Source organism: Aptenodytes patagonicus, chromosome 1, assembly GCF_965638725.1.
Source record: "Aptenodytes patagonicus chromosome 1, bAptPat1.pri.cur, whole genome shotgun sequence".
NCBI classification, from domain to species: Eukaryota; Metazoa; Chordata; class Aves; order Sphenisciformes; family Spheniscidae; genus Aptenodytes; species Aptenodytes patagonicus.
In genome coordinates, this window is record NC_134949.1 from 211663252 (window position 1) to 211690053 (window position 26802).

The window sequence follows — 26802 nt, forward strand, 5'->3', positions numbered from 1 at the left end:
TCCCAGTGATGTTTTACCAGGAAAACTGTCATTTTCTTCCAAAATTTTCTTCACAGACAACTATTTTCCAAATTTGCTACATTTTTATTCTTCAGTGAATCAGAGTCAAATGTACAAAGGAAGAAGAGACAATTATCTGAAAAGTATCAAGTAAATCTAATCTGCTTTTAGATAGGATTCAATTTTTAAAATGTATGTGCACTTGTATCAAATTATTTTAGGACATCTTTTTAGTAGAAGAAGAATTAAAATGGGAAACTTTCCAAACAGAAGACAAAAGACCAAGTTTAAGGGATGAACAATAGAGCAGACCAGAGAAAAAGACTGTTTTCAGGAAGCTAACCTGAAGATATGGCCAATCTTTTCTGTTTTCCTTCTCCCTCCCTCAAACCACCAATGAAATTTATCAAGCAAGTGAAATATAGTCTTAATTTAAATACTACTTTAAAATAAATATAAAATCTATCAGAGATATCAGAGCTAAGACATCTGTTTTGTTTTCTAAGCAAACCGAGAAAGTGGTTTTATGCTTCTGGCTTTTAAAAATCTCTTCATGAGGTGAGACTGCAATTGCAGTTAAAAATTGGACACTTTCAATTCTTATGTTGAGACTTCATCATTCTTCAGTAATGATGTTTCCTACTGGATTTTGGGTTTCCTGCTTCTTTTGGGATTTTGTCTAACTGCACACCAAAGCTATGGCAGCATCCCAACATGAATCAGTGAAATCAAACTTGAGTATCCCGCACTAAGAACACGACTCCAGGGGTCTCTCACATCACAGACCAAAAGCATTATTATATCCGTCTGTCAATCACTTACCAACTGGGTGAAAACCTCTTTGTTTGTCTAAGGAATTGTTTGTCTATCTTGGGCATTTATGTGCACATTCCTCCTGGAATTTAGTATAGTTTCATAAAATGCTTTTTCAGTAACTTCTAGATAACATCCATGATGGTAGTCTAACTGAATCTGTAACTCCACATGAAGTTCATGAAGCTCCTATTATTTACTACCAATACAAAGAAATATGATTACAAGTCAAACATCATTAAAAGAGACTGAAACATTTATCCTGATTTTTATATTCAAGTAAAACATTCAATTTCAATTACAACAGGTAAATGTTATCATTTTATTTTATTAAATAAAGAGGCATAAGAATAACAGTTCAAAAAAGATAAGGAAAAAAGGCTGACTTTGAATTTATATTCAATATTTATGCACAAAACATAAGAGATTTCAGCAACTGAGAAAGAAATACAGCACATTACAACCTAGAGAAACAGCACAAATTAACAGTTTGCTGAATAGTGCCATGTTAACTTTTACAATATCCCACAAAGATACAATGAAGTTCTATTCAACTAGAATTAATTTTATATATCTTAAAAAACAAACAGGGGAATTTATAAACCGTTGCTTTAAAAATGAATAAGCAATGAATCTAAAGTTTTCTTCTAATAAGAAACAACTGAAATATTTAAATGATTTTTAACTTCAAGAGTTAATTTAATGCAGTTTCAGATTACTGATTTTTTAAAAATAAAGCAGCACCACATTGAATCCACTGGTCTTGGTTTCCTCCACAAGGTACATCGATATTTGTCACCACACGGTCTCTCTCCATGCTAGTGTAGACTGGTAAAGATATGCATTCCTCTGGAGAATATGGACCATATGCATCCTGTCAACAAACAAGCACTTAGTTATCACTTAAGCAGACAAAAAAACATGAGAAAGGAATAATCTCCAATGATATGGTATCTAAAGCTGGATCCTAAGATACAGTTTAGACACTGCAGCCTTGGACAAGCAACTCTTGGTCAAGGCTACAAAGGAGAAGGATTACTAACAAAGCAGAGACTTCAGAAAATTCGCCAGACTACTCCATAACTAAGCCTCTACTTTTTCTCTCCAGTTTGTTAAACTGAAAACACAAGAAAGTATGTAATAGGGGTGATCCCATGAACTACATAGCAACATCTTCATTCGTTAAAAACCCCAAAAATTACTTGTCAAAAGCTTCTGCAAGGGAAGCATTGAACAGTTCCCAGAGGGGAGAAGGCCCCTTGGGAGCGCCAGCGCTGTACCGCAGGGAGCTGCTAACCCAGGCAGGCTGGAGTCCTGGAGCAGCCAGTGCTCTGGGCAAGCCCTGCTGCCTCACCTCCTCCACCCCCTGCAGCATAACCCTGCTGCTCCTCCTGTAATGCAGCCCCAGTTGTGATCCGCATCTGAAACACTTGCAAGTGGGCTACTTCAGGAACTGCACCCAAAAAAATCTTACCCCACGCTTTCCAGGCTACTTTTTGGATTTAAATAATGATTTCTAACATCAGTGAATCCAAATAGAAAAACTGTTCTCTGATACAGAGAGAGCTACTATACCTTACATTAGAGCCTCACAGGGCTCCCGCTTAATGCAGGATATTAAGAGGAACCCAGAAGTATTAACCACAATTTAGTTAGACCAGGACTTAAAACAAACAAACAAAAAGCCTAAATTCCCTTCAAGACATGCAAGCATATGTAAAAAGTTACATTATTAGTAAAAAAAAAAGCAGGTTTGATGACTTTTTGATTTTTTTTTTTTTTTTAAATGTCTTTCATACTAATACTGATCACAGTCGCAGCTGGGGTTCTTTGGCACTTCTGGAAAACAGGCTATTTCCGTTAAGTGCCTAAATAGGGTATTATCAAGTTAACTTTAAGCACTCAGATTTGAATGGAGTGCTTTGAACTTCCGGCTGAATTAATTTATAATTTGTATTCTCCTATACATGTACTTTCCTACTGCACAGCATTAGCAGTACTACTATTACAAAGATTACAATTATATTGTAAACACTACTTAGGGAAGGACCTTGGTTGGAGCCATGGCTTTACCTCTCAGTCTGTATCCTGATGAGCAAGCAATGCTCTACTCTGAGAACAGTAACAGCTCCTCTCTGCTTTCTGTACAACAAACCGTGTGCGCCTCGGACGTACTTTCCTCCTAGGGCTTTGCACAGGGCATTGTCCCTGTGCATGACTATAGACTCAGTCTAGACTTCCTACAGCATGTAATTTGGGTTTCAACCCATGATGTATTTATTTAGTGTAAATAATTCAGGGTTTGATTCAACTGATATATATTAAGCATGTTTTCCGTCACACTCAAAATCTCCCTTCCTGTCAACTGGAAAATATCAGAAGATTTTCAAGAATCAAACAACAAAGCAGCACACTTGTCAGAAAGGAATTTGAAACAAAAATGAGGGCCTTTTTAATGCAAATCACACCAAATGTGAGTTAGTGAAGCTCCAATATTAGAAAATAACTAAAAACAGGAAAAAGGAAACATGCAAACAATAACTGTTTCTAGGACTTTGCCTTGCATGTCAAGTGTAAGCCATTTCTGAAGAATTTTGTTGTTCCTTTTGAAAATCAACTTCGCATGTCTTTTGAACATCAGTGTTTAAATCCCTACAGAAGGTGTGTGCACTGTAAGAGTTGTATGGAATAACTTAATAATCAGAAGTCTGTCAAAAGAACTCAGCTGTTCTCAGAAGGCTTATACTTACCACATTTATCCCTTGGTTAACACTACTGAAGAAGACAAAATGCTGGCCAGTCTGAGAGTAAAATGTTAATCAGAGAATTTTAGTTTTGCCAAAGCTGGGAGGCCAAAAATTGGCCAGTTTGCCTTCAAAGACCTCTTTTTACACCTTTTTGGATCAAAACAGCTGTTCTCGTGCCTTTCTCAATCCCACTGATATTTTAAGGAATCACATTATTTGAGGGTTAAAACCATTCTGTGAAAGTCTTTCTGAACCACAAATCTTATGTCCTTGGCTTACGCACAGTCCAAAAACTCTCTTTGTCTAGACTGCCTCACACACAGTTCCATCCCCCTTAGTGACACCCTTCACAGCTTGGGAGCTATCAGTGAATTAAAACTGGAAAGGACCTTCACAGTTTAATGAGAATAAGCATCACGTTAGTAGCTCAAAATACTCCATTTTGAGCATTGCAGCATTTAGAGGGGGTTCTCTCAGAGAAATCCTGTAGGCTTCTTTTTTTTTTTTTCCAGAGAGTTCACTTTATTTTAGTTTGATTGAAAATGACCTCAAAGCATTGACTTATAAATATATAGATTTTTGCTCACTAGATTTCATAAGAGGCATTTATGGGGAAAAGAAAACAAATTCAAAACCTAAGGATCCTAAGATAATATGTTCTACTTCACGCACTATTCTCCTAGTGAGAGCATAATGAGATAAGGGGAAGTACATAATGTCCCAATTCTGCCTTGGTTTCTGAGCACAGTGTTTGATTGTGGTCAATTTTTACAGTGAAGCCCATAGCAAAACAACTTAAGGGCAGAGCAATTCAGAAATGCTCTCCTTAGAAATACTTTATATTTAAAATCTGGGCAGTTGACAAGTTTTGGCCTGTGTTTTAAAAGAATTATATTTTTTTCCAGCACAAAGACTTCAGTTGCTATTTATTTCAAATATGAAGTTCACTGGAAGAAGTTTAATTCACTGATTATTGAACTATCTCACTTCTATGTTTTATAGATAAAGCTCTCTGCTGATGTCACATGTAACTTCTGGGTCTTATCTTTGAGGTTTAAAGAATATAGACTGCTATTCAGAAAAACACTTAAGAATCTGTGTTCGAAGTCTAAATCTTGACCATTATACTCCTAATGCTGTACTATAATATAATGCTATACTTCCAGTGCTGGAAATAACAATGAGAAAAAAAAAAAAAGTTGGGATAGAGTAGTGTGTTAGCAATGGAGCTCCTTGCATAATATCTATCACAATATACCACAAATCTCACCATTGCCATAATTTATGATAATTAATAAACTCAATTCTAACTGAAATTTCAACTACTTGGGTCCAGTGAACTTTTTTCTTTAACATTCTTCTAACCAAACCTGGCCTTCTCTAGGAAGGTTCTTCTCTAGGAAGAGAGAACTCTGCAGAGTTCTCTAGGTTGCAAGTAACAAACTCCTCCAGTTAATAAATTCATTTGCTTGATGAGTTAATGTCTACAGAACAGGATAAAAGTTGACATTATTCTTCATTTTTTATATCCTGCTAATTTTATTTATTGTGATAAAGAAGTGGGAAAAGCTGCATCCACCCCTATTTCTCACTTTCTACATTTACACTTGATTTTTGGTGTAAAAGTCTTAATATATTTTCTTTTAGATCTGCATGTGGGATTCTTCTCACCCGTCTGTCCCCGAGTTAGCGGTCTAGGCTGTCTCTAGAGTCACAACTAGACAGAGATTTATCCCAGTTACCTTATGATGGGACGGACTTCCTGAGATGCCTATCTTTTACTGAGACCAAAGTAGGAGCTAAGGCAACTGAGTCATACCGGGCAATTAACTTTTAGACAGCTAAATTTAGATGAGATTAATTCTACAATAAGCTTTCTTTTAGTTATAAGACTGTAAGTATATAAGACTGTAAGTATATGAATTTGTTATTCCTACACATCCTTGAATAAGTTCTGTGTAACTTTTTGCTTTATTTATCAGAGATTGCTATTATAATTGGAGAGCAGAAGCAGTAACAATTTTTACTGTTTGGACTACCTCACTTTCATCTTACATAGTTCTGCAAGCATTGGCATTTTTTTAAATTAGTGTAAGCAGGGGAAAGGCTTTCTTTGCTTACAAATCACATCATGTTCTCTATCTTTTTATTGCTATTGCATTTTAATTTAATGTTTAAAACGCGAAGAAAATATATTCTAGGAAAGAACTCCCAAACTCATGTATACATTTACTAAATACACTTTTGAAAACATGTTAATGTTTTTTAAAAGACAAGGAAACAAAGATATGACTGAAATAAAGCATTGTCTTAATCTAAGCAAAAGAAGCTAAAAAATATTGACAAAATGATAAGTTCTTGTTTTATATAAAAGAAGTAACTGCTTTTCCTATTAAAGAAAGGGATTTTTATTTTGAAATGATGGGGAAAACAGGTCAGTAACATGATACTGAAAAGCTACTACACAGAAAAAAGCAAATTATGGGTCTTGAAAGTTTAGGGATTTTAATAATTTAGTACCTGTGGAATCCAGGCCATGTAACAAGGGAGAACAGATGACACACTGGGAGAATCATGAAGATTTTCTGAAAGTCGACTTCCATCAAAACTGCAGCCTTCCAGTTGTAAGCCACTGATCTGCCATGGAAATATAAAATATTCAAACATATGTAACAGACTTGAAATGTCAGTAATGATTACGCTGTGCTTTAATAAATGATGATCCTTTTTACTGTGACCAACTTTTTCAATAACAGGAAACTAATTATTGTAATGTTCTGTGTGAAAATAGGAAACATGATTTAAAAGCAAGATCTGGACCACACTCCGTCATGAACTTCCTCTGATTTGGATTCACATTCTTTGAAATTTTAGAGAAAAATACCTGTAAATGTCATCATTTATGAAACTGCAGTTGCCTGGCATTAGATTAATGGAAATACGATAGCAACAGCCAAGTACACAATCATTACAATGTCAAGAAGAAGAGAAGAACAATCACTGAAATAAGCATGACTTCCTGCTTGGAAGTCTAAGCACAGCTTTCAAAGAATGGAAAGCACAATTACACAGCTTCTGCAGAGGCAAACAAAATATATTGAAATAATATGAGAGAAAATTTTATTTAATATAACTCAAGATTTCTTAGATAAAATACTGTTTGGAAAAATTAAATAAGAATCCCATATGCTCCCATAAGTAACTATGCAATGCTTTATATGTAACATTTTAAGTGCTTTCTTTTAATTAGTAAATTAAATTTCAGCCTCTGAACTAAACATTCTTTTTTTTTTCTTCACTGAAGTCCTGCAAAAATTAATGACAATGATATCTATTCTGGATATCTTCCAAATAAAATGTTCAATATCTGTTGATCATTTTATTTTCCCAGTACAAATAATAATAGTTTGCCAGTATAAATAATAATAATAGTTTGGCCTGCTGAAGTGAGAACTTCAATTTTAGCAATAATAAAACTTAACTCAGTAATAACTTTCATGCAGCTTTTCAAAAGGATAAATCTTAAGCTGGAGCAGATGTCTAACAGAAGCTACAATCTGAAAATCATGTCTGTTATATTATCATACTAAAGGCCTGAATTAAATACATAATACTGAGGCAGGCTTTCACCAAACACAAGGTTCATAACGCGGTGCTGGAAGTAGGAAATACAATGCTGTTGGAAACTGGATGAGTGACCACAGAGCCAAAATGGAGAAAAGTATCATTTTCTAATACATTTTCTCTTGCAAGAAATTTTAAAAAGTGTACTAAATTTTAAAAAGTGGTTAAGTATGATGTTACAATGAAGATCAGTATCATAGAAGATGTAACGGAAATAATTTGCTTAGGTAATTACAGTATTCTAAAAATATTTATTTGACAAGAAAAGTTGCAATTAATAGTAACACAATGGGGGTTACTGTCATGCTTGAAAAGCAATGCTTTGCTCCCAAGTGTTGGGTTTTTTTTGTTAATACTCTACTAACTCTATGCTAGCTAAGATTACGTTTTGCATTTTTAATAACTAATTATTCTTTTGATTATATACAGGCATTGCAGTCTTCAAAAATTTGCTTCTTTAAAGTCATATTTCTGTTCTAACTCTGAGCTGAAGACTCTTTCTTACAATGTGCAAGATGCATATATACATATTCTATCATGAAAAAAAGGTTATAAAAGATCGCATTTTAAAAAGCTATAGAAAAAAGCTGTGTTTCACCTTGGACAGACAGTGACCGGAGAAGTGGCAACATTCTTTGAAGCAATCTGTGCTCCATACAGACTAGGACTCACAGTAAAGCCTCCAAAACTGTGGATAACCTGAACCAAAACAACCCCAAATGGAAAGCTCAGAGCAGTATGACTTTTTCTCTAACTTTAATTTCCACAAATTATTATAACAAGGCCTCAGTGAAATGAATTAAATTTTTCAGACTTTGTATTTGGAACTGCAAAAACTTTTTTTCTCCTTCAACCTCTTGTCAAAAGCTTAAGGTCTTTTCTTCATTATGAAAGTGTGACACTCCTCTCCCTTCTCCTGCCAAGTTCATTGTGATCTTTCCTTTGAATCTTCCCTAAGATTTTCAGGTCTGTTGCTTTTAAGGTATGGTGTTAACATTTGATATTTTGTATTGTTTCTTCTCAAACTCAAAATCTCTCCACGCAGAGAGATTTTGGAAAAAGCTGCCTTTATCTAGTAAAAAAGAAGTTTGGGTGTCAATAGTCTTTAATGATAGCCTATATACATTCCAGTGCCACTTCTTCTGCCTTGCAAGAACAAAGAATATGAAGAAAAATATCATAGAAGGCACAAAAGGAACAAAGTCTTACTAATGATTATACTGAGGCTTTCCCACAGACTCCTTCCTACTGCTCTCTGTTGTTAACATTGATACTTAAGGCCTCACTTTACTATACGCACAGGTCCTAGATTACACTTTATCTCACTACACTTCTGATTGAATGCTTTCAAAGCTCTTATTTATCCCTATCACACAAATATTAGAAAGATTCATCTCATATGTTCTTCTTTCTGCCCTTCCTGCATTCTGCAGGGAATTTTGTTATGGAGGTTAGTCTGATACAAATGTGAGTTTGGCAAAGTTATTGAGGGAAGACTGGTCTGATGAAAAGGTTTTAAAATTTATTGTTAGGGTGTTCAAAGGTCTGGCCATCCTGAACATCTCTAAAAGAAGTTTCTATAGAAGTGGGTCACCTATTGAAAAATCTCTTTCTGCTGCACACACATTTCTTCTTTTGATATTGGCAGTTCCTTTTACATTATAGTTATGTAAAATAACATCATTTGATCTCCTGGAAAACTTCAACCAATCATAGAAACTCCTTTGAAGATGAAGACCAAAATTTTGATTTTGTTTCAATATTAAAAGACACTGAATAAAATAAAACACCAGAACAATGTCCTTTCAGATACTGTTTGGCTGAGTACTCCCATAGCTGTGTTCTCATTTTTATGATAAACAGTGTAAAGAAATTACAACTACTATGAAGGACATGGATTTCACAGTATCTATAATTAGCATGCATAGTATTTTTGCAACTCAGCTCAGAGTAATGGCTGGAATTGACCACAATTTTGAAAATTTTAATTCTTGCAAAGTACTTGGCATTTTGCAACTATTGGTACTAGTTTAGTTTCAAAAAAGCTATTGTTACACATTGCAGATTGTTTCTTTAAAGTACATTTGTAGAAAGTGTGCTGATACCATGGTCCAAAGCACCTCTGTTTCCAAAATTTCAAATTCTCTGCAATTAATTTTTCCTTACTATCTAATGCCATAATTTCCCACGAAATGATACAAACTACATCAGACTTCAGGAAGTCATATTTTCACTTCATTACCTCTACAGGCCTCCATCATTAATTTCTTGATATTTCAGGATGGAGGTATACTGTAAAAAAAGACCTCTCAGGATGCTTTATAATAGTATTTCTGTCAATCGCTAAAAGCATAGTTTTGATATTAATGCTGATATTATGTATTTGAATATTATAGTCTTGCAATAAATTTTTGTTTTTCACTATTTACATTAAGCTCTACCCAAGCTCATAGCACTTACTACCCAAAAAGTCTCTTACCATGTTTCTTCCTTTCTTTCGCTCTTTTCTACAATAACAGAAAATGGAATGCCAAAAGGAATGACTGACTACCTGCTTTGGTACAACAGCACAATCAGTGCACAAAGCAAATAGAAGAGATGTATTTGCATATCAATATGTGATTATATTGCAATAGCCATACATTTTCAGTACCTTTCGTTATAGCAATCTGAAGTGATATTAAAGAAAGTGTAATTTTATACAGATTGATTCTAAATCAAATATTCATCACATCCTACTAGGAGAGACCTACCCCACAACATACGTGCAAATGTGCAGGAAGACTGAAAAAGCATTTTCATCATACAGATCATAATGAGATTTCCACCGTCTTTTCCTTATCAGAACAAACCATCAAAAACTTCTAAAATTAAAGGCAAGAAAAAGAATCTCAAAGAACAGGTCTTCAAAACAGTCACTAATTGACAGTGTGACTAAGACAGTTATACAAAGTATGTGTGAATTTTAGCTTTAAATTCAATGTTCATCCGCATTCCTAATTGTTCCAATCCTTCAACAAAGATATTCTATTAGAATAATTAAATATCCATTGATTCAGGGACTTGAGCACGACTCTCCCACATCCCAAAACAGAATCCCCCAGCCATGTGAGTACAGGATCAAGTCTCTCGGTGGAAACAGTCACACAAAGTGAAATAGTACCATTAGCATAAATTGAGACTGATAAACCTCAGAATAGCCTATACCATGATCTGGTTCTTGTAGGGGATGTGAGAGATCCAATTTTAAACCTGCAGTCTGAATCATGTGAAGAAGGAACATGCAGTATCAACAAATCAAATCTTCTGACAAAAATAAATCCTATTTACCAATTCTACCAATTATTTAATCACAAACTTTCTGATAGTTTGAAGATCTATCTTATGTAAGAAGAGAGTGGCTTAGCAAAGAGAAATGAATGCAGGTTCATGCCACTTCGATAATATAATCTGAAGACCTGAAAGTTGCCAAAGGGGAGGAAAACAGCAGGATTGCGTATATCTGAGTTTATCTTATAGACAAAGAGCTGTATGATCAGGCAGGTTCTAAACTGAAACACAATAAATTATAATGGAAAGAAAATTTCCAAAGGGAACAAAAAAAGGTATTTGTGTAGACACAAAAGTATGTCTATGCATACATACTATTAACTACATTCATAGATGCATATACAATAGGATGCCAAGAAACATTATACATTTATTTCAGTTATCTTATTCTGCACACAACTGAAATGGAAACAGATCTCCTTTTGCTTATGAACTGAGTTTTTAAATGGGAAAAAATTCTCAGTAGCCTTATCTGCAGACAGAAGGATATCCAATGAGGAAGTAACAGTTAAGTATAAGGCTGAGATACACAATGTCAAACTTGCAGTGGTCCAGTTCACCGAGGATCGTATGTATTTAACTGTATCATGTGCAGCCTAAGCCAGCAAAAGTAGACATGTTATTTTTTTGCTAACACTTTCCACCTTGTTTTCACAACATCCTGTTGTGATTACACTTTGTTTTCTTCTATTTCACTCCTATGTAAGATTTTCCATTTGTGTATTACACTTTCTATGAAAGAGATCTTCTTATCCGCACTGGTGCTTTTATACAATGATGATATCATCTTTAATCATGTAGATAACTGGTGTTCTTCATAACAGCATTGTATAAACTTAACATATTTTTTGCATAACATCTGGAAAATCTTTAAATAATTCTTTCCTGAACTTTATGTCTCCATGATACCTGTTTATTTAAACTTCAAAAATGTGACAGGTTTTAAAAAAAAACAAAACCTTTTACCTTCAGGCAATTGACCAAAACTACTATTGCAGGACCATAGCAATTGTAGATTTTCTCCTGTCAGTGGAGAAAGACAGGTATCTCCTGAAAGTTAACTCATTTAAGATCTGAACTGGTGCATGTCTTTCTTCATTGACAAAATGAGGCTGGTAAACTCCAATTTCCAATTTAGGTATCTAAAGTCAAGTGGGATAAAACAGGGTCCCACCTACCTCACCACAACATGTGTTTAAGGACTTATCTATTCTGCTGATTGAATTTTTTTTTGAGTCCCCACTCAAAATAGCTCCCCATTCTATAAGGTTAGCCTGAATTCTTGAAACTGCAGATACAACATTAACTTTACCAGTATTAAAATTCATATTGCTCATGTGAACCAAGCTTAATGTGCAATCCAGAGGATCCTTATCAAACAAGACACATTTCAGAGGATGGTTTTTCTGAATCACTGACATTTTTATGCCCTAGTTACATTTCATGAGGTATTTAGCTTTACTAATGTGAAAGTTTCTCCCCAGTTCTCCATGGGCATGAGGAAGGACTCATGGAAAGGAATCTAAATATTTAGCATGGTAAAGGGTTCCAAAGCCTTTCTGTACATCAAAGATTCAAAGGAGCAGTGAAGATACTGGTGAATACTTACTAATACAGATTCACTGAATACTGCTCTTACTGAGAAAAGGATAATATTCAAATCAAGTGAGTAAACTTGACAGGATTCTTACCTTTTATTAAAAGTAACCACTCACCTAACTGCTTCTACTATTCCTGTGGCAGATAATTTGCTCTTAAACAAAATTATCTTTTTATTTTTTATTCCTCTTGGAACATAAGACTCATTCTTGTAAAGCAATAGAGAATATATGTTAACCTTTTTGCCTACTGTCGTGGTTTAACCCCAGCCAACAACTAAGCATCACACAGCCACTTGCTCACTCCCCCCACAATGGGATGGGGGAGAGAATCGGAAGGGTAAAAGGGAGAAAACTCGTGGGTTGAGATCAAGACAGTTTAATAGGGAAAGCAAAAGCCACGCACACGAGCAAAGCAAAACAAGGAATTCATTCCCTACTTCCCATCGGCAGGCCGGTGTTCAGCCATCCCCAGGAAAGCAGGGCTCCATCACGCGTAACGGTTACTTGGGTAGACAAATGCCATCACTCTGAATGTCCCCCCTTCCTTCTTCTTCGCCCAGCTTTATATGCTGAGCATGACGTCATATGGTGTGGGATATCCCTTTGGTCAGTTGGGGCCAGCTGTCCCAGCTGTGTCCCCTCCCAACTCCTTGTGCACCCCCAGCCTACTCGCTGGTGGGGTGGGGTGAGGAGCAGAAAAGGCCTTGACACTGTGTAAGCACTGCTCAGCAGTAACTAAAACATCCCTGTGTTATCACCACTGTTTTCATCACAAATCCAAAACATAACTCCATACTAGCTACTACGAAGAAAATCAACTCTACCCCAGCCAAAACCAGCACACCTACATATAACAGTGACTGCTAACAGTGTGTTCTAACTAATATTACCAAAAATCTACCACATAAATTTGCACATAACAAAGGATTATAAGCTTCAATACACCTAACTGCAGTGTTGTTATAAAACTCTTTCCTCTCATTACCCTTTACTTCTTTAGTTTCCAAGCAGCTATTTCAATCTAGCAACTGTAAGCTATTGTAATATTTTTTAGCATATGAAAATACTTAGATAATATTATTCATGCATAGAGTTCAGGTATTTGACATTGACTTCTGACATTTTTCAAAGATGGTAGGATTGTTTTGAAGAAGTCCAGACTTCTAGGATCTGCAGCTGATAGCCTACTAGAATGAGTGGTCTGAGATGTGAAACTCAATTTTGGCTCACTGCTATGGACTTAGAAGTCTTGGCTGAATCTGGAACCTCAGAACATGTGATTTGCAGGCTCCAATGTTTATCATATCCTAGGTTTATCCCAGGGAACCACATTGCCCTAAAAGTCCCTTGGTTTATTTATGTCCAGGTTCTAGACCCCCATCTGCTTCTCATTAAATGAAGTAGGCAACCATTACTCTTATTTAAATACCAAGATTGAATAATTACCTAAATTACATTCTCTAGTTCAAACAGGAATTAATTCAACAAAATTAAAACACTGTATTGTATAAAGGTCAGATTGGATGATTACAGTTATCTTTTCTGGCCTTACAATCTATTAATATTTTAGGAATATGAATTCTTACACATTCTGTATTAATAATTTTAGGTAGTGTCAGCAGCCAGCGCAGAACCCTAATATCTCCCACAGCCTTGTGTCTGCCTGCATTATCAGACTAGAGAAGGTGCCCTGCCACTTGCTTTCTCTCTTCTACTCTAGCAATCTCTCTGCTTTAGCTGCATATCAGTACATAGTTGCGTGGTGAGTGCCCTGCATTATTCACCCGTGTTTCTGTGAGAATGCAGTTTTAAGTGCCGTGCTCTGTGCTGAACACAGCACTTTGAGCTGTGCAGTATTATCATGGGACCAACACACCTGTTGGAAGACATAGCATAGAAAACTCTGTGAATTCCCTACAAGGAGATCTGGATTCAGCCAAAGTGGCAGTGCCACCTGAAATGTTAAGAAGCTAAACTAAACCATTTGAAAATTGATCTCTACTTTGCTGTCTAAGCAATCAATAGTGACTTTATGGATGCTGGCTGTAGCCTTGAGTGTCCATTAAAAAATTGTTGGGTCTTTATCATATCAAAAGCTAGTCATATTATAGTTTACTTTGGTTTGTTTACTTCCTTAGAAGTCTCTTTTCAGTGATTCGACAAATGCTAACACGTGGCCTTAGACTTACAGATTTACATGTGTATTTCCTCTTACTACATGTCACAAGTCTTTCTGGACAACTACTTTCTGGACAACAGTTAGATATTAACTAATGGAATTGCAGCTTCAGTTTTTATCTAAGAGGAGGTTGAAGAGAATGGAGCAAGAATAAGTTCAAATTTTAAATTTTAAATTTTAAATAAGCACTGTGACTAGGGAGGGGTAAAAAGATAACTGCTTTCCGTCTCCCATTTCTGCAGAATTTTTGCACTACCATTTTTGTAGCTGTATACCATTAACCAGCCTTTGTGTCTCAGGTACACCAATGTCTATAGCTCAGTTTTCCAGAAGGTTTATGGACGGATGGCTTGGACTATGCTAATAAAACATCCTCGTAAAATTCTAGTAAAACTTCCTAGCAAAATACCTTAACTTGGAGTTTGCCTTCCTGTATTCGCCCTTTCCATGACGCTGTAAATTTAAGGCTGTCCACTGAACAGCTCATTACTCTGCAAGGGAAACACATATACAGTAAATCTTAGAGACATGTAACAACAGGAAATGAAATACAAAAACAAAACCAATGTATTTTCAATGTGTACCATATCATACTAAGTCTTACTTTGAAGAAAAATACAATTTCAATTTCATCTAAAATAAAAAAAAAATCAGCATTTAGGCAAGTAACTCACAGCTATTCTACTTCAGTGCAAGTAATAAAAATGAGATGACTAATGGCAGCAATTGAAATAATTTGTTGGATCTGTGTCCTGAAAATGAAATAACCGTCTTCACGCATAGGGAACAATGGCATATTAGCACACATAAATACGTAGATTATTTTTCCCTCACCTTGCACTCTCCTGGCGTAAGGCATTGAGAAATGTGTCTGGATGAAATAGCTCTGAAAGGTCAAGGGTGTCTGACAGTAGTTTCTCTTTCTCTGCTTTTTCTACCCAATTCTAAAAGAGGAAAAAGAAAAGGAAAACAAAGAATCCTAAAATTATTGCCTGATTTTTCAACATTTCGAGTTAATGTGCATTTGTCAATTATTATGATTAATGAAAAATGTTTGTGTAAATATACTGTAACCTCAAAGATTAATATTAATTTCAATTATTTCAAACTGGTAAACAGAAAATTAACACCATTTAAAAGTATAAAGAAAACCAGCAGTTTATGTGTAATGTGACTCATCCATTCTATATAAACTTCTGTTTCATTCTTTGTACAGTGCAGCTCACTTTGTACAATGAAACTTCTATCAAGTTTCTAACATTCTGTTGAAACCCTATTTCACCTTTACTAACAGGAGAGTTTATGTTTTCCATCAAAATGGTTGTCATTACTGTCTTTGCTTTACTAAGTTCAGGCAAATAACTGCATTCCTTTCAAGTATGCTTTAAGATAATTCTTTTGTGTAAACTGCATATTAAATTCAAGAAACACTTGATTTTCAATCTTCAGTAGGTTTTTATAAGTACTTACCAATAATTTTTTTGAAAATATCTCTTAGTATTAGGTTGATGCTGCCATTTTTAGTGTATTAGTTTGAGACGTGAATTCACAGAATTTATGATAAGATAAAAACTGGCCTCTGTTATATTTGGTAATAAATGAAACTAATAGAGGTGGGGGGAATAACTGGCCTCAATTATCCTTACAGAACACATGCCCCAACCTACTTCTTTCACCCTGTCTTACATGCAGCTATGAAGCCTGTCACTAGGAGCAGCAAGCTTGGAATTTCCCATCAACACAATGCATTATGTACCAACATGAGAAAAGAGACACACATTGCACCTTGCAATCTTGATAAACCATGTCTTAAGTAACGACATCCGAGTTTGATCCTCAAAACACTAACAATCTCAGACTAAAGAATTTGTTACCTTCAGACGAGTTATTTAGGTACCTGAGTGGTTATGCAACAGTCCACACTCAAAATCCTGTTTTGAAACGTTTATACTGTACATCTTTGGTACAATTTCTTCAAACGGTATAGTCACAGTCCTGACTATGGTACTGTAGCATAAACATTAAGTTACTGTATAACCTACTCTATAGTAGTTACAAGCCATATGCTTCTGCACAGAAAGATTGTTTAATACTAAGCCAGAAAATAATCAGAGACTAAGATTCCACATGCTATTATCACTAAACAGAGAAAAACAAACCACGCTCCTTTCTAAACACCAACTGCTAGAAGATTATGAAATTACTTTAGTCACTGAATAAAAAATCTTGGAAGCTACACTCTCATTACACAATGCACCTGCCAGGCATCCATATCTCATTTAAAAAGTGCTGTATTCTTTGAACTGCTGACAGACGAATAATTCCAAAGCAGCAACTTGGAAGTGACAAAATCATCCAAAATACAAGTAAATATCACTCAGTGAATTTTATTTTATTTTGTCAGTGCATCACAGACACATCTCCATAATGTTTTCACCATGTTCAAACATTTAATTGGTGATCTTTTTATCTGTCACACCACTTATTATGAGCCCTCAACCCAAATGATCATGAATCAGTTCAGAGATTTTTGCTTTCCATTTTCATTAGCTAAATGTACACAGTTAATGACTCGTCTGCATGATTCTTTTAATGACTTTATATAACAATCTCTTTTATCATATAGCAGTAACTCTGCATTCTGGTTAGGACAGATATTGTAAATTTTTTTGTGTAATAAAAGTAGACACAATCATTTCAGCTTGTATTTAATATAATCATTCTATTGCTGTCATCAAATAAACTTTTAATGTAACTGCTGAAGAGAAACACTGTCAGGAACATAGATGCTTATATTCCACCCAATTAAAAGACCAGTATGGGTGATATTAATTCTGAGCTCATATAATTAAGTAGCACTAGGAAATACACAATAAGAAAAACTTCCATTAGATCACAAAAGCAAAGTTTGTAATTGCTTGTACTGCTCTACATAAAGCTGAAGATGTAGCCCATTCACAGCTGTTTAATAAAACATTTAAGATTTAAATGCAATAAAAATGATAATAAAATGTATTTTACGACACAAGTGTAAAAAATATCCTCATGCTTATTCTCCTTTTCATCTTATATGACCACATGGCAGCATGTTAGTGAAGTGCTACAGTCTCAAAAGACAACAACACTCTATTAAATGGATCATTTGTCACTAGTACATCCACTGCCACTGCCATAACACTTGGAAGAGATCAGGTCTTCAAGGGAAGGAAGTTTAAGCTAAGCTGTAGAAAGACTGAAGTGATGTTTCTTGAAAAGGAAAATCCTGCAACAGATTAGCTATAATATCTTCATTTCCCTCTCCTATCCCAACTCCAACAAAAGCATACACTGACTTCATTTGTCAAAGTGATGCAAAGTTGTTTGACTTCTTATTGATCTTGGATGGCCATGTAACATTTCAGTCTGAAGGGCCTTCTTCCACCACCAACTCAGTAGAAAACTTTATCTTTCCTGCCAGGTAGGCCAAAATAATCCATGCATTTGTCACTTGCCAGCTGGATTACAGTGAGGAGACTACCATCAGCTCCAAGGTGCTGTAAAATCTAGCCTCTTGTCTCTTTGTGGCTCCGGCCAACTGCCCCCTCACTCCTACCTCCCATAATACGGTCTTTAACATGTTTGCTGCAATTCAGGATTTGTTTTTTTTTTCAAAACAGCTAATAGTCAAGTTCTAAACTCACTAAAAGCAGCTTTCAGTGTATGAATTAATGACACAGCTTTGGTTAAATATGGCAGCTATAACATCTGGGAAAAGGCATATGAAAGCAGAAATGGTGTATAACATTTTTTAAAATAAATGCACATTATATCAATAATTTTGATTATACCAATAATGTAGTCTACAAGTCCAAATAACCTAACCCCGCGAAGATTTATATTACAAAATAAAATAAAAAATCTGTCATACACTTTTCTTTGTAACTGTTTATTTCAATATTTCATTATTTCAATATTTCCTGAATTCTTCTTATTACAATGAAACTAGAAATTTAAGTGTGAACTGTCCATGATAGATTAATTTAGCATATGATGATTATAAATATAATGTCAAAACTTATCAGCAATACCCAAAATGCTTGCAAAGCAATTCCTAGCAGGATATTTCAATTAATGTGAGGTTCTGTTTGGTACAATAAAAGGATTTTTTTTTTTTTTATGAAAATAAATCTCTAAGTGCGGTCTCAGGTAGTTCAAATAATATTTTTTCATGTATCTTAACGTCCAAGAAGCATCTATTCCATTTCCAGAGAGAAGCCTTCCTTATCTTCTATAATCCCAAAGGAAACTGAGCACCTCGTATTAAACAGTGGAAGGAATAAAGAGGCTGCCAGATTTTCACATTATCATTTATACAACTTTAGGATCATAGAACTCCTCTACAATGAATCAAGTACTTTTCCTTCACCTGTTTTAATTCATTCCGAATGTATTCACTTCTACCCTGTTTTTCCTTTGGTGTGGTCCCGGAAGAGAACTTTTATCGAAAGAGAAAATCATATAAATCACTACAGAAGTGATTTCATTTCTGTGCCTAGATGGAAAATTGTATTCAGTGTTATATGAATATGCATAGCCAGAAACCATAGAGTACAATTCTGTTTCTCCACTAGTTTTAGAGGGACTCAAAGTTAGTTGGGATAAAAAATGCAGGACTTCAGATAAGTCTGAGAGCAAACAGTGGTGAGTAGCACTGCTAGGGGAGTAAGTATTCAGTTAACCAGAGATTAGATTAAGCAAAGGTCAATCAAGCAGTTATGCTAGAGTCCTATTTTCCTCACAGTGCAGTAGCTGTTCCATAGGTGTGCTCCTAAGTGTTGGCATTCAGTGGTAAACGCCAGCAGGAGTAATTGTGTTACATTTCAAATAAATTAAATAGAGGTATTTTTTCTGGCATTGAGCACAGAGGGGGTAACGCATAGCTTCTCAGGAGCAACTGGCATACAACAATTTGCTCCCTTGTGGTAATTTTTTTTGTATGTGAAATCCTTGAGCTATTATTCTTCAGCCAGTTAACCTTTATTAAATGAACATGTGAACACTACAGTATTCCAGGTATATGATAAGGTGTTGGCACATACTATCTTTCAAATGGTAAATCACACAAGAATTTAATCTGGAGTCTTATTTTTGTTTTAAAATAGGTTTTTTTTCATTTATTTTATTTTATTTTAGAGCATGCAGACCAAAACTGCTGCTTAGTGCTTTAAATAAAATACTATTATTTCTTTATTTCAGTTTGACATACCTCAGAAACCCCGTTTGTTCAGGAAGTCTGAATACTGACACAATAGCACAGTGTTAGAGCATAAAAATTCTGAGTCCATTAGCATCAACGTGCTAGCTAACAATATGCCAGAAGCAGATGTGCAGTAAGGCATAGCTGAGGGAAGCATTAGCGAATGTGGTCTCCTTCTGGTTACTGTATTAATTTATTTTTATCAAAACAGGAATTTAACTTTCCATGAATTGCTGTTTCCTACATTTAATAAGGATACCAGAATTATGATGCTGCATAAGAACTGTAACATCGTACTGACAAATTCATGATTGATGTATGCCAAAAGTATCTACGTTCAGATATTTCCTATATGATCACTAAACATAGAATACAGTTAGACAATACTCTCATGCTTCATGCCTTCTAGTCTTTTCTTTCTCCGCAACTAAATACATCTGTTACTAGGTGCTAGATTGCATTTGCAGTTACGTAGAGTATAACTGGGTAAGGAAGTATAGGAGCTGGAACTATTCCTTGGTAGAACCAGAAACTACAAACCGTGCAGAGCAAAGGGGACAAACATTCAAAGAAACTTCAGTGTCCTCTCCTTCTGAAAGAGATGATGATCCTACTTCCCACCTCTACTGGTAAGAAGTTGCAAGGCAGGGAAAACAGTGGCACATAATATTCATTTGCAGATAACAGACAAGACTGCCTACCATAATCCTTGGACAAAGTCAGGACTACATCAGACATAATTCCTTTACAGAGCTCTGGAGTAGGGATGCTGAAATGTATATTGTGATGGTGCTGGTGTGATTAAACAGGGGTATAGTAATGACGGGAGGCACCGCAGTAATTTGTTTTATAGTACCAACTTGAAGGCTATGTTACAATAAGGAGAGCCAACAGAGAACTGCTTACTTTGCTATGGTTCATTTTCTCTGGTCAACATCCCATGAGATACAGATTTTCCATTAAGCATCTCCCTCACAGTCCTTGTTCCTCTTCTGAAACAATGACCCCTTGGACTGCAGTCATCAGTCTCTCTCTTTTTTTTCTTTTGTTTTTTTACTGTTTACCAGTCATTTATTTTGTATTAACACCCCTTCTTGAGGCTGTCAAAATTCAGAGAAAATCTCTCAGCCATGCCTGTGTCACAGAACTCTCCTCTATTAGCAACTATTAAGGCTTAACCTAACTCTCAGATATGTATGCAATGTTTATCCCACTAAAGCAATCTAATCAGAAATTGTTTAACTCTGTGGTGTACATATCCCAAAATATACCACAGTGAAAAAGCAAAGAAGGAAATCTATTTTTCTACAAGGAAAAAGTGATCACAGAATGGAAACAGTGGCTGATGCAACCCCAGCCTAAGCAAAGGAACTATATGATTGCATGGCCATGTCTGTGACACAGCATCCTGGGGCACACTATGCCGGCTCATGCTAAAGCTACTTAGACTCCATTGAACAGAACACTGCAACATGGGATTACTGCTCAGACTGTCAAACAGTTTGTTCAACAAAGCATAACTTTGTGTAGACACGGAAATTAATTAAGATTTTTTTTTTTTTTAATTGGTGTAATAAGCTGGTATGGATTGTTCTTTGTTCCTACATAGTAAAGCCAAGGCATGTAGAGCAAAGGTACCTCAAGTACAGTATATGAGCTCTTTGAAGCCCATAAAGCCTTTCTTTAAGCCAGAAAGGGAAATTTTTTATTGTGGCCAACACCAACAGAACAGCTCATCATCAAGGCTGTAGGTGTCTTTCAGATGTCCTGTCACACTTGAGGACTAAGAGAATGCTGAAGAGCAGCAGCATGGCATGAAGCTTCATTCATACCTGTTCTCAGGAAGTAACCCAGCAAAACAGACATTATGGAGTAATTTAGGGAAAAAATACTGCACATTTTGTTAAACAGCACACTTTTTTGTTTTATTTTTAAATGCATTTTTGTTTTTGTTTTTTTTAGGTACAATGGTTTTAGTTTTAAAATTATTTCTGTTATAGAAATAATTTATCCATAAAATTAAACATTTGGCAGCAATAATAGCTATGTCATTTTGATACCTACTGCATGAAATTTTAAAGTATCCTACCGTATCATGGAATCATAGAATAAATAGAGTTGGAAGACCTCTGGAGATCTTCTAGTCCAACTCCCCACCCTCAAAGAAGGGTCAGCCTAGAGTAGGTTGCTCAGGGGCTTGTTCAATGATATTTTAAATATCTCAAATGATAGAGATTCCACAACCTTCTCTGGCCCACCTGTTCCAGTGTCTGACCACCCTCAACATGATTTTTTCCTTCCAAATGTCTAAATAGAGTTTCCTTTCTTGCAACGTGTGTCTGTTTTCTCTTGGCTGATCTTAGTAAGTGCCACTATGTGTGTCTAAGCAATACATGAAACATCAGAAATTTTCAGGGCATATAACTAGATTTATCACTGCTGAATATTTAACATTTAAGAGAGAAGTACTACACTGTAGTGGTACAAATCAAGTGCATATTCATTAGAGCAGATTTGACCCAAAAGGTACAGTGGAGAAGTTCTAAATTACAAAATTATAGAATTTAGCTTGGAAGGGACCTCTGAAAGTCATCTGATCCAATTGCATCTCAAAGTAGGGCCAAATTCAATGACAGTTTAGGTTGCTCAGGGCATTGTCTACTCCAGTTCTATATATCTCCAAAAGTGGAGGTTCCACAAACCTCTCTGGGCAACCTGGGCAATGTTTTTTTTGACTAACAGCCAAAAACTGGACAAGTGCTTCAGATGTGGCCTCAAAAGTGCAGAATACGAAGAAATGACAACTCCCTTTGACCTTTAATAAGTTCATTAAGAATTTTGCATTTCTATAGTATCATAATATCATGGGAGACATATTTTTAACAAATTTGCAGCTAATAAGCAACACAATTACATTTTTATTATTCTAGCAATATCTTACTGTATTTTTTACTTGATGGATTCTTCTCTTGATATATTCAAACCACCAATTTTGACTTTCTCAGTCTGGTAAGAATAAAATACATGAATACACATGACTGAATAAATCTTTTTTCTAGCTTGATAATCTACATATCTGAATAATGAACAATATTTGCTCTAGTTCTAAATTATTTACTTCATTTTTCCTGTTATGTAGATAACTTCAGTTGATTAAATTTATCATATGGGATCATGAAATATTAGAAATTACACTGAAAATGGTAAGAAATTATATATAAGAAAATATATTGTATGTGTGTAAGGAAAAGCATATACAACACTGTACAAGAGTACAAACCTGATGGGAAATTGAAACCCAAGCTCAGATGTACAGAACAGATTCCTCACTGGATCATAACTCTCTTAGTTCAGAGTGACTATGTGGAATTAACAATATAAAAATACCACTGCCTGCAAATGTGCTCTCATGCATTCTCCTCCATTTAAGGGCATACATTCTAATTAAGTTGCTATCTATAGTATTCAGTTGAATACACCAGGAAACATACTATAGAGCAGGAGAGTATTTACCCTTCCTGCCTTTAAGCATCACGTACAGGCCTAAAATGGGGATCTAAGCTTCCTATAACTCTTAAGAACTCTTCTCCTTTGACTCAAGGTTTTGGGTTTTTTTTCCTTAATTATGTACCTTGCTGAACATTTAGAGACAAAGACCACACCAAGAAGAACTCTACTAAGACCAAAAAAAAACCCCCAAGACCCCAAACCAGAATGCCTCTGTGTTTACTCCAGTTTTAAAATAACAGTCATGACAACAGAGCTGTTGAGCACACCTGCATCCTGCACTGATTGCTTTATTTGAATGTGAATTCCCAAGAGTAAAACTACAGTGCACACAATAGATAAACAAGGATTTAGTCAAGAATTACTCTCATGAAGCTTTTCCTTCACAAACTAAATTTGACATGACAGCTCTGAAACTTTAACAGCTCTGAAAATTGAAATCTTTTTTATATTTGTACAGGAGTACAACATGAAACTATGTTATCATTTCAAATTCAGCTATATGAAATCTATAGATTCTCTCTAAGAGAGAAAGATAGGTCAACATGCAGCTACATTTCTGCCTTCCCCCAAAGAAATGCCAAAAAGACTGCTAATTAGGGATGATGCTTGCAGCATACAATGGCAATGTGTTTCTAGTAGAAAATGGGCTTACTTTTTAATATATATCTGAAAATGCTATTTGAGGAACAGTTATATCATCTTACCATTGATCTTGACCAATTAAAATCTCAAATCAAGAGATGAAATATTTTGTAAACTATTTCACCAAGCCAGTTCGCACCAAAACATCTACAGTTCAAAACAGAACCATGATCGCATCTAGTTACTTAGTTATAAAGCTGTCTTATTACTCTAAGAAATTTATTTCTATGTTTGCACGTATGACTATGAAATCAAAATTATAAACAATAAAAGATTTTGAATAGATTGCTAATTATTAGTAGACACAATATTTGTGTCAATATAGTGGTAATCAGAAAAGCAAGTTACTCCAACCGAGTTCTTGAGAATAAAGGAAAGCAGATTGATGGAATGTACCTGCAAATTGGTGTATTACCATGTGTTGCAGCCTTCTCATTTACTAATGGCTGGAATTTAAAATTAACGAAGTCTTTGACAGCATAACATAAGGAGACTCATTTTCATATGCAAATGATAATAACATCCTTTTCTACCACTTGTACTATAATTAACCTTTTTTTTGCTTGAGCTCTTGCCAGACAAGACTATCCACTTTACTCTGCTTTCTCTTTTGCAGACAGCTTTGTCCATGATAAAGAGATATGATGAAAAACAAATTAATAGAAACTGAGCAATCTACACTTTAAATTTTAACAATTTAAATGCATATAGTTTATTAATATCTTATCATTGTATCTTTTCAGATTTCTTCCTGTACTGTGGAAATGTATCTTGTAGCTTAAAGAGAAAAATCAATGAATGCTGATTATTTTATTAGATTAAATAAAGTATATCAACTACAGCTTTAAATCTTATATAATACATGGTACAGTTTCTTGTAACTTATGGAGCATATAAATACTACTTGCATCCATAGAAGAAATAAAGAACACTAAATCTAGTTCTTTTAAATTTAAACCGAGGTTAGAAAAAAAGATAATTTTCTTTAAAATAAGGTAATTTCTCAGAAAGTGCATAAAGACAATGACCTGTTTTTTTTTTCTTTTTTATGTAACACTTATAAAAATTGTTGTATGAGTGATCACCTTCTGCAATCAATATTCTACAATCAGAGAGCTGAACAACTGGTTAGTGGTATGATAAGGATGCTGCTGAAACTTCTGCTTACAAGGTAGCATTTAATAATTAAAAAAGAATAGCCATTCTCACAAAACATGCTTAGAATTCTGAAAGTTTAATCAACAGGAGTTGAATTCTGTTGAAACGGATTACATTTCAAAACATTTAAGGCTGATGTTTACAGAAAAGCCCATAACTTGTGGATGCCTCAGTTTAACAGAGCATCTAAACTTCATTGGGATTAAACTTCAACAACTCACAATTAAACCAAACAGAATGCAAGTCAAGATATCTTTCCTTTTCCAATGCTGTTTTTTAACTGTTTTTTATGCATTAAACAGATAGTTTTCCCAAAACTTGAGATAATCCTTGCTCATTAACAACCAAAAAATACTTCCATTTAAAACTGCAAAGTTTGCAGATGTGTGAAAACCCACTGTACTCTGCAGGAAAAGAATCATTTCACTACAAGAAATAGGGATTTCAGTAACTCTGGAAAGTAAAGTCTTGAATTGGTGCACAAAACAAAAAAGAGAACTTAAGGAATCCTTCCACCTCAGGCACCTGTGCATGAACACAGATTTCTGTAAGTCACAAGAGTACACGAACTCTCTAAGCATAAAAAATGCTTCAGCTTCTGCTTTAGCTTCCCTGGAAGCTAGACCTTATTACAGTGGACAACTCCTATGACCTGTGCAAGTCTGATACTTTCATCTTACATTGTGTGTGGCACCCTGTTTGGACGCTGTATCTTTATAAACCACTACTACTCTATACTGGCCACTACTTAATTAATACAATCTAACTGAAACAGTGATTAAAAAGGGACGTGATATGACAGTTGGATCTATCAGAGCTTCAAATTTGCCTATTACATGAGAGACAAAGAAAACGTACATTTTTACAGTAGTACTTGCAAATTTCCAATTTTTACCAATTTTATTTATCACTTCGATAAAAGGTCTTGAAAGATATATCCTGGCTGATAAATTCTGAACAAAGTGAAATCATACTGTAACATGATGAGAGCTGTGGGAGTAAATTAAGGCTCAGTTTCTAAGCAGATAATGTTAGGCTGCAGTTGTATTTTTGTTTTGATATTCATGACAGCTGAAGAGGAGAAGCCAAGAAAAGCAACAGAAAAATGCTAATTCTTCAGAGTAAGGTGGATTCATAGCATTCTGAACTTTGAATTAAAATAATGGAATGGGGGGATTTAAAACACAATATTTTAATGAATTTTTGTGTTTTAATATTAGAATACTAAATTTGAAGTATTCTGCTCTGTACAAATACCTAGATAACAGCTGTTCAAATAGAGTGATGAGAGGAACAACGACAAGGTGGGGAACACAGCCAACCTAATCCATCTAAATCAGCTACTCCTAAAACCATAAAAGACAAACCGTTAAGCTATCGTCCCTGCTGCAAAATCTGCTAAGGCAATCTATCAGAAAACACTCTGAAATGCTATGCAAACTAAGTGGGATTACTACTTAAAGAGGTATAGGACTTCTTATGGAGTGCCTAAGTGGGTGTATTTGGGGACTGAACATGACAGTTCTGGGATTGTACAGTATTTATTATGGGATATTTAGGGGAAGGACCAAAGGTGGGGAAAGGTGGATGGGAGATGAACAAGAATGGGAAAACAGATAGAGAGGGCAGGTCGCATGTAGGGAGGCTGCTGGCCAGTACACTTTGGCCAACCTTGCACCCGATCACCAGAGTCTGTCCTATCTTCCTCTTAAGCTCTATTTTCAGTTATTTTTGTGTGCAAGTGTGTTCTCTATGTGGGGGAAGGGAATCCACTAGCAAACTTCTAGCAGTACCAGCTCGCAAGAGGATGAGGTCTGAGAGCTACATGCTGCAGACTGAGGGATTGGAAGCAAGACAGTGGAGAGACCAAAAATCAGTGAGACTTGTGAAGGGTGTTTTCCTTGAGCAGTGAACCACCGAAATAGGATAGGGCTATTCGTGCTGTCTGTGTTTATGCAGCTG

General features: G+C 35.3%; 1 protein-coding gene across 4 annotated transcripts in view; it reads right to left on the minus strand.

Annotated features, from left to right (window-relative positions):
- Positions 1 to 1089: 1089 nt before the first annotated feature.
- DYNC2H1 (dynein cytoplasmic 2 heavy chain 1) overlaps positions 1090 to 26802 on the minus strand; it is a 190083-nt gene continuing 164370 nt past the window's right edge. For all 4 annotated transcript variants that reach the window (XM_076328219.1, XM_076328218.1, XM_076328216.1 and 1 more), the window contains 4 exons: positions 15129 to 15238; positions 14704 to 14785; positions 6081 to 6197; positions 1090 to 1687 (listed from right to left, as the gene is read on the minus strand). In XM_076328219.1, the coding sequence (XP_076184334.1) occupies positions 1529 to 1687; positions 6081 to 6197; positions 14704 to 14785; positions 15129 to 15238 (468 nt within the window). In that variant the 3' untranslated portion in view covers positions 1090 to 1528. The remainder of the gene's footprint in view (positions 1688 to 6080; positions 6198 to 14703; positions 14786 to 15128; positions 15239 to 26802) is intronic.